The 9,082-nt window shown below is 36.4% G+C and overlaps 3 protein-coding genes across 3 annotated transcripts in view; 1 reads left to right on the forward strand and 2 right to left on the reverse strand.

The window, feature by feature from the left end:
* LOC119837678 (zinc finger protein 425-like) overlaps positions 1 to 2,419 on the forward strand; it is an 11,552-nt gene extending 9,133 nt beyond the window's left edge. Inside the window, exons 11-12 of the mRNA XM_038363408.1 lie at positions 29 to 214; positions 808 to 2,419. Coding sequence (XP_038219336.1) covers positions 29 to 214; positions 808 to 1,125 — 504 coding nt within the window. The 3' untranslated portion in view covers positions 1,126 to 2,419. The remainder of the gene's footprint in view (positions 1 to 28; positions 215 to 807) is intronic.
* Positions 2,420 to 4,137: 1,718 nt separating this feature from the next.
* Positions 4,138 to 5,380, reverse strand: LOC119837664 (carbonyl reductase [NADPH] 3-like). The gene is made up of 2 exons (XM_038363385.1): positions 4,633 to 5,380; positions 4,138 to 4,453 (listed from the first exon to the last, which is right to left on the reverse strand). The coding sequence occupies exons 1-2, from the start codon at positions 5,264 to 5,266 to the stop codon at positions 4,266 to 4,268; spliced, it is 822 nt and encodes a 273-aa protein (XP_038219313.1). The 5' UTR covers positions 5,267 to 5,380; the 3' UTR covers positions 4,138 to 4,265.
* A 1,162-nt stretch (positions 5,381 to 6,542) lies between these two features.
* LOC119837665 (nuclear receptor subfamily 2 group C member 2-like) overlaps positions 6,543 to 9,082 on the reverse strand; it is a 7,144-nt gene continuing 4,604 nt past the window's right edge. The window contains exons 9-11 of the mRNA XM_038363386.1: positions 8,708 to 8,894; positions 8,199 to 8,346; positions 6,543 to 7,817 (exon numbers count right to left, since the gene is read on the reverse strand). Of these exons, the coding sequence (XP_038219314.1) occupies positions 7,579 to 7,817; positions 8,199 to 8,346; positions 8,708 to 8,894 (574 nt within the window). The 3' untranslated portion in view covers positions 6,543 to 7,578. The remainder of the gene's footprint in view (positions 7,818 to 8,198; positions 8,347 to 8,707; positions 8,895 to 9,082) is intronic.

A 9,082-nucleotide genomic window follows, 5' to 3' on the forward strand; every position in this document is an offset into this window, starting at 1 on the left:
AAAATCGTCTCCCCCCTCCGGCCGGCAGAACCAACAGGTGCTGACGCGGCACATAAAGGGGCACGCCGGCGAGACGTTCCCGTGCGGCTCGTGCGGGCGCCGCTTCAAGACGCAGTCCTACGTGAAGGTGCACTACCAGGTGGCGCACCTGCACATGACGCGCGCCGAGATACGCCGCCGCACGCGCCGCCGCCTCATCATGGTGCACGACCCGGTGGGTGCGGCGCGGACGGACGGACGGACAGACAGACACACACACACACACACACACACACACACACACACACACACACACACACACACACACACACACACACACACACACACACACACACACACACACACACACACACACACACACACGCGCGCGCCCGCACTCACGCAGAGAGAGAAAGAGAGAGAGAAGATATATAAGTACATACATGTTGATATGTATACGTCCGTATATACCCAAACAGATGCGTAACCGTACACGCACAATGCGCACACAGTGACACGTTCACATACATAGCTTTCTAGAGTACTTGGATTCGAACAGTCACTTCTCTTGTACATTCAACCAAATACGTACTCACCTATGTAATACAACACCTGCTTGCATATAGATTAATATAAATCTATACATATAAATGTACATAAAACACACTCCTCCATCTAACTTGTCAATGAAATGAAGTGGAATGATGTATTCCAATCAAAATATAGTTTAAACAAACGTTTAAATAAATAAATTAATGATTTGAATTTGAAATGCATGTTTGAGTTTGAGTTTGAGTTTGAGTATAATTTCGCACCTTATCCCCAAAGCAGGCCGAGCCGGCGCAACCCCAAAGCGACAATGAACTGTTCGCGTGTGAAGAGTGCGGCAAGCAATTTAAAACGCAGTCCTACGTGCGCATACATTACTACATCAAACACCTGAACATGACCCGGGAGGAGGCGAAGAGGAAGTCGAAGGAGGTGAGGGAGGCCACTGCGTCGATGGTGTACAAGAATCCCCTGCAGATTGAGGAGGTGTATGTGAAAACGGAGGCGGAGGACGACGAGAAACCGATGGAGATACCGATGTTTGAAACGTTCATTGATATTCAAAGGGAGGAGTGCGAGACAGAGAAAGAAGATTGATTTATGGTAGGAGAGAAAGAGATGATAGGATTTGGATTGGTCAGGCGTCGATAGTGGATGTATTAGGGGATGGTAAGGGAAGGAAATGGAAGCTTTTGTAGGTTAACATAAAAGTTACTAATGATTTCGTTTTCTGTAAAAATCTACTGGGATTTGTTCTTATCCGACTGTTCTAATTGAGGGTAATGGTCTTGCGTGTAAATTATTAAGCAATATATTTGTATATTATTATTTTTAAACAGATTTAAATGTAAGGATTAAGTTTAATAACAAATGTTATTGGTTTTTGTTAATGTTATCAGTTACGGTTGAAAAATTTTTTGGTCCTTCGAGACCTTGTAAGCTAAAACATAGTTGTCTTTTAGGCTCTGTTTCGCAATGGCTAAGTAAGATTATTATTACATTCGTTTATAATATAATACCTAGTATTTCTGTTTTTTTCAACATTTATTTAAACTTGTTAAAAATAGATATATATTTAAATAAAAAAAAATGATTACTTTTGAATTTGATATGTATTTATCAACTTAAAAATCTCTAGCAAGGCAATAGAATATATATCTCTTTCGAAACGTCTGTTTCCGTTTATTATTTAAATAATAATGTTACTAGGATGTTGTGAAACAGACTTACGAATTAGTGTAGAGTAGTGTAGCGCTATAACTATTAGATAACATTAAATGCGTATGTTGGGCTAATGAATATCATTTAATATGCTAGTTCTTTAGTCTAATTCATGAAAATCACGCTTTTATTAGCTTCAACTGTATGTTTGTATGTAACCGACTCCTTTAGACTCGATTTTGACTTGAAACAGACATACAGGACATATTTAATTTAGAGTGTACTCAATTGGTTACAATACAATACGTCCACGAGTTTATCATATTATCTTGACTAAGATCATCAGGATCAGCTAATTTCCTAAATTTACGTTCCTATACTTTGTATATGGGCAAACTTGCGACGATTAAGTTGATTCCATTATTGAAGAAGGTATTTTTTGTTTGTTTTTAAATACTATATTTATATGATTAAGGGCGAATATACGAATCTGGAAATATTATTGTTTGGGAAAAAACTGGATGCCTGAATGCCTGAATATACAGCTAGATTTCTATGTAAAAGTGTTAGTAAAGCTTTGTTACTAGGTGGCGCCACTAGCGATAAATCAATGAAATAAATCTTTTTTCTGAAAAATGTTACTCTAATATATCAATTTGATGTAATTATATTAGAAGTCGTTCATTAACAATAACAATAAATACTGAAAATATCGGTTCTAAATAATTACAAATAATATAATGGTGAAATTTATCTGCACATGTGGTTAACATCATCACTGCGTAAAACGGTGAAGGAAAACATCGTGAAGAAATTGGCATGTCCAATGTGGATTATGGGCTGAACCCTCATAGGAGGCCTGTGTCCCAGCAGTGGGAATATATAGGGGCTGATGATGACGATAATGGTGAAACATCTTTCGAACATGGATATTATAGAACTGAGAAATAAGCGAATTATAGTTCGATAAAATAACTTTATTTCGACCTATAGCGCTCGGGGATCACGTACTGTATATCCAACGATGAAGAAATTTTTGAAATCGATCCATCAGTTCCTGAGACGAGTGCGTTCAAACAAACAAGCTTTTCATCTTTCTATTATTAAATGTTTATAAGAATAAGATATAACATCTAAAATAATATAAACATGTTTTCTTTTCGGCAAAATATAGTTATAACAAATTATCTAGAAGCATAATAATATAGTAATATAGTTTTATATTTACGTGCTTCTGTTAGATTTTATATTTTCTATTGAGGTGTATTTATTTCTCGTTTATTTTAATTGCAATCAATATTGAAACTTTATTTCAAGTAAATAATAGTTTCCCTGCATAATTATATAAATTATAAGCTATAAAAAGCTAAATAGAAATGTAATACATATTAAATTATTGTTTATTTCGTATACTCGAATCAAATTACAAAGCAGTCCCTCGGCTTCGCCCGTGGTACATAATATAAACTATAGTATAGATTACGTCACTCAATGAATACGCAACTTTCTAATGGTGAAAGAATTTTTGAAATTGGTCCAGTACTCTTCATATGAAAATATATGAAACATACATACAAAAACAAATGTTTCCTCTTTATAATATTAATTTAGGTTTAAGTTAAAAATGTGCTAGAATTGGCTAAAAAGTAGGTACTCTAAAGATTATACATAAATGTCATTAAGAGGGGGAAAGCTTGCCCACTTTAGTACTTAGATAAAAGGTTCTTATCCCCCCTAGGACCTGGTTATCTAAATAAGATCTATTTATATAGGAAAAGCATTCAATTATTGCTCAATGAATGTTTCTTTCGTTGGACTTGATCATTCAGAATTGTATTGAATGAATTAAGTTGTAAATTGTTTATGAAACTTGTTCGGTATGAAATTCAATTAATTTAGTTAAATTCTTATCTGAAATCTGAAATTTGAAATTTGAAAAAAGCATTATAATTTACCATAGCTCTCATACAATAATAAATGAACTACATTACTATGACCATTCTTACAATATTGAAGTACCAAACAAGACAATTTTATATTTGTGTTCTCTTGTCTTTGATTTTACGCGATTATACATTTAGAATTAAAAGACTAACAGATTTAAACGCAATTCATTCATTATATTGTTTAATAAAAATTTCCATTTAACATATTAAGTGACAAATATCAGAAAGGAAATGTCTACTTGTTTCGACCTTAAATTCAGGATTAAAAACGTTTTCTTACTATATCTATGTCATAAATCTTGCAGATGTCAAAGCAGGATGTCACATTTTGTTAAAACTTATAGCTGTTTAATTAAAATAATTAATTGTTAAAGTTGTTTTATTTATTTCTCCTCCTTCCTTCCTTTTTTTATACCAGTCTAAAGAAATTTTTGGTAGTATTTAATGTAAATTCAAAACATGATATTCAGGATAGTGGGAAATAGAAATGTAAAAATTGAAAGAATAATATAAAAACAGATTTATTAAATTGAATAGCAAAATATGTAAAAAGTTTTCCTTAATTTATACAAAATACAAAGAATAAAGCTTCAACAATTTCCATGAAACAACAAGTTTAAAAGTTTATTTTTATGGGTGTGGCCCATCCCAGTTTACAATCCTCCTGTCCGACCAGACATATTGCCCCTTCACAGAATCGGGGGCATCCAGAGCCAGAAATAGTGGGGCATCTGCCCCTTGATCAATTGTGAGTATGCCTTTATGAGATGTCATATCTGTGTCAACATATCCAGGATGCACTGCATTGACTTTTATATCTGAAAAATATAAACATTTTTTATCCATATCATTGTTCTTATCAGTGAATGATAAGGTGATTTTATATGTAAGGTTTGCAAATCTTCCAGATTACCAAGACAAAAGATAAGGATAAAAAGTAGAATATTCATCTTTGAATCTAAAATTACGTTATTTTTAAATAAATTATATTAATTACCTTTATCATTGAGCATTCTCTGTTGGATCATAGACAATGCAGTCAATCCAACTTTCGAGACCACATACGAGGAGTTGCCCCACTTCGATGCATGCGTGTTTTGCTTCGCTGCCTCTATATACTGCCGCATCAAATCCGAAAGCTCATTAATAGTCAAACTAGGATCTTTCAGGCGATTTCTTAAGTCTGCACTCGGAATATTACTCAAATGACCACACGAACTCGAAACATTCACAACTCTGGCTCCGTTTCTCAAAATCGGAAACAATAATTCGCAAGTTGATAAAACTGCGAAGTAATTAACGGCCAGCGTTTGTTCAGCCTGCACAGCCACAGGTTCTGGAGCATTATTCTTAAACGCTATAGCGGCGTTGTTGACTAAAACATCCAATCCACCATAATTTCCCTTGATGTAATCGCGGAAAACTTCAATACTCCTTGGATCTGTGGTGTCTAGCTGGTGATATTTAGGGTTTAAACCTTCCTTGTTGAGTTCAGCAACGGCGTTCGTACCTCGGTTGATATCTCGCGAAGTAAGGTAAACTACGCCATCGAAACGTTTGCACAGTCCGCGGACTATAGCGAATCCAATTCCCTTATTTCCACCGGTAACCACAGCAACCTTGGTAGCCATTATCTGTCTTGTTTTGGACAAAAACTAATATAATGAAAGTTGATCAAATAATAACCCCGATGTCGGTATTTTGAAGCGACAGCTGATAATGACAACTGACAAGCGAAACTGCTTACTGCGAGAGTCGCAAAAAATGTCTACTGATAATGTCAATGACCCATGCAATGACCGCAAGAATGACCGCTATAGTATTACGTTATCTGTGCCGCTATCATAAAGTGACCATATTATACCTTGCAATATTGCAAGAGTAAAATAAATTCATATACAGAATCTAGTGACACAAACAAGAACCTAGACTCAGAAATAAAACAAAAGTAGGAATAAATATGACAATATATTATCTAATCTATATATTAATATGATATAGATGCGAGTCGTGTTACTCAAACTTAACGTATTAGCAGAGGTAGTATTTGCTCCTTAATTTATATTGATTGGAAATATTGCAATCATTAATCATCCTTGGGTGGTATTTCCAAAATTAAATAGGTACTACCTCTGCCATCAAATCGTCTAATTCAATGTACTATGCTATATTTTTAATACATTCGATCAAAGAGCCCCATAAAACATAAAAAATCCTGATTCGTTCTATAATCACATCAAATCATAGCCTGCCTTTTTGGATTATATTTATTTAATTTTTATATTATTTCAAAAGCTTCTGGAGAAAATAGACCTACAGAACCGAAATTAATCTAATATGAATGAGAAAAAAAATAGTTATTGCATAATATTACATGTCGTCTCAGAAAAACTAGGTAAATAGATTCGAAATTTTCAAGAGACTAATTAATTCAGTTATAGATCTTCTCTTAAAAAACATTTCTAAACTAATCTGAACTTACCGAATTAACAATGATTATATTAAACAATTATTTTAGTTATTAGATGTGATTCACACTGTGTTGATCACTAACAATTTTGAGATAAGACAGCTGTTATCAATATACTTATTTAAAAAATGATACCGTCGTCTTCAGCTAAGAAGTTTAAACTAACTGTAATGATGTAACTCTCAACTCATTTAATTGTTATCACAAATTTAGTCTCAGTATTAAGACTGAGAAGTAATATAAAATGCTGTCACATGGTAATTAAAAATTATTATTATAAGAGTAGTGTTTTCATTCAATACCAATTAACGTAAAATTTATTTTTCAGTTTATATACAAAATAATATGTTTTCTTAACATTTGTGAAGCTATCTTACCTTTTGAAATACAGTTCATCAATTAATGTGTCTTAAAATGGTTTCGAAAAAAAAACTCCATTTATGTTATTTCTATTTATTTATTAACTCCAGACAATAAAGTCAAAATACAGTTACAACCATGTTTTAGCACATTGTGGACGGCACAGTTAACTAATAGCTGCCTTTATACTTATATCATAGAAACTACCGCCTCCATAACATTACTTAATATAAGTCTTATTTAAATCATATTATACAGAACCAGTTATGACTTTAATTGCATATCAAAACAGCACGAACCTTGCAACAATTTTATTGTAAAATGTCTCTAATGTTGTACCTTTATTAGAAAAGGAATTATTTTGTATTGTAATGAAATCCAAAAAATATTTCGAGATATTTTCCTTTTAATTTCTAAAAATAATCGTTTCAAAATATTTATTTTTTATTATATTACCTTATTCATACTTACATAACAGCATCATTATTTTACAACTTATTTTAATTTAGTAACAACGCTCGACAAAATTTGAATACATTGCCTTTTATATGATGAAACAAATTGTTATAAAAGATACCATAGTCGTTTTTAATATTTTCGATTTAAATAGCTATAGATAAATTTATAAACGTCTATAAAATGTAAGCAGGCAGGGAAGACATAGATTAGCCGTTATTCTATTAATATTCTATAAAAACTTCTTTAATTTTAATATTTTAAGTTAATTTGACTTATTTTATATATCTTTTATGACGTCACAATAAGGCCTTTAATTATAACATAGGACTGCAAGAGGTTCCCTCTAACCAGTGTTTTAATTTTAGACTTCAATTCAAATATTGTATGTATATGGTTCCAAATGGGATTCCATAACTCATACAATTGTTATACTCGCTAATTAAGTTGAAACTACTTGCTCGTAAATTCCACTTGAAGGCTTCAGTGTGAACGGAATAGAAAGTGGTGGGGAGGGGCTCCTAGCCTTATTATTAAGCATATACAACCCCAGTCCTAGCAGCCTTGCCCCCTCATAACGAACCCTTTCCAGCCACTCCCCTCCCCTCCCCAACAGTCATTAGTCACAACACTCCCCCCCCCCAAATAGTCTTCACTTCACCGCTCCGCGTTCATGAGGTACGGTATAATGTCGTCGACGCTGACGTCACCGACGAAGCCCACGAAGAACACGTCCTCTATGAAGGAGGGCGTGAACGAGCGCAGCGCCGCCAGCTGCAGCACCAGCGTCAGCGCGCGGGACTCGTCGCCCGCCGTGAGGCACGCGCCGCGGAGCGAGCGAAGCGTGCCCGCCTGCAGCCCCTGCAGCTTGCGGGACAGCGGCGCGGGCGCGTTGTCTGTAGATTGAGGAGGGGGGGGGGGGGGGGGTAATTTTAGGTTAATATTCAATTTAATAACTATTTTTGTATATTGTTTAGTGTGGTTGGTGGAAATGTGTTTGGTCAAATTAAGTTTTTAATTGTTAATTAGGTTTTTAGTTTTTATAAAAACAATGTTGATATAACGAAGAGAAGGCAGCGTGACCGCTGTAAGGAGTGTCATAGTCTAGGTTTCCACGGAAGAAGAATGATAAGGGGCAAAGGTATGAGTATTATACGTACGTATTCAGAAGGGAATGATATTGATGTGTACAAGTTGTGTGTATGGCATGTGAAAGTAAACATTTATAGTTGGATTGGTGTGGGGCGTGTGGTAACTGCGCACGCGCAGGCACGTACCGGGCGAGAAGAGGCAGAGCGCGCGCAGGTGCGCGTGCTCGCGGTCGGACAGGCGCAGGTGCGCGAGGTGCGCCGCGAGCTGCTGCAGCCGCGCCAGCGCGCTGCCCACCTCCGCTATGCGCTCCAGCGAGTAGTCGCACGCGCTTATCTGCGCACGCGCACACGGACCACGATCATTCATTGTGAGTACACAAAGACGTTGTTCAAAACAATTGGATACGTAATGAAAATAATTCCATATAAATGCTTACATTAAATAATTACATTAAATTGAAATATATTACATCGCAGTTCAATAGTCAATATGACCGCAACTCATTAATGCGTTAAGTTGAGGTTCGACACAACCCTCTGATGCCAAATCGGTCACAAGTTGTCAAAAGTTGTAACAAGTTATAAAAAGGGATTACAAACAGTCAAAAGTAGTCAGAAGCTGTCAAAAACAGTTACAAGATGACAAAAGGTGTCACAAGATGACAAAAGGGGGTCACGAGATAAGAAGGCGTCACCTCGGGCGCGTGGGGGTCGGGCGCGGGGCTGGCGGGCGGGTCGCGGCGCGCCGCCAGCTCGGCCCGCAGCTGCGCGCCCATCAGCGGCATCAGCGCGTCCAGCCCCAGCGCCGCCCAGTGCTGGCACAGCCCCAGCGTGAACAGCTCCGCCCACGACGCGCGCACCAGGCTCACGCGCACCTCGAACCTGCGCAACGGATGCTGGTGGTGGAGTGCTATGTAGAGATGGCTCAACGTTTTTGGTTATGTGTGTGTGTGTGTGCGCGTGTAAACGGAATGAAAAAGTATGATTATTGCTCATTTTGTTTATGCGTTTCGCACTTTTCGTTATATTATTAATCTAAAATCTTCATATTTAACTGTACCCTCCGCCTC

Source organism: Zerene cesonia, chromosome 28 (assembly GCF_012273895.1).
Source record: "Zerene cesonia ecotype Mississippi chromosome 28, Zerene_cesonia_1.1, whole genome shotgun sequence".
Classification (NCBI taxonomy): Eukaryota; Metazoa; Arthropoda; class Insecta; order Lepidoptera; family Pieridae; genus Zerene; species Zerene cesonia.

Bases quoted from the DNA above. Each gene is read 5' to 3' on its own strand.
- LOC119837664 (XM_038363385.1), bottom strand. From the start codon at position 5,266: ATGGCTACCAAGGTTGCTGTGGTTACCGGTGGAAATAAGGGAATTGGA. The intron at 4,454-4,632 runs GTAATTAATATA...TATATTTTTCAG, and splicing joins GAGAATGCTCAATGATAAAG to ATATAAAAGTCAATGCAGTG.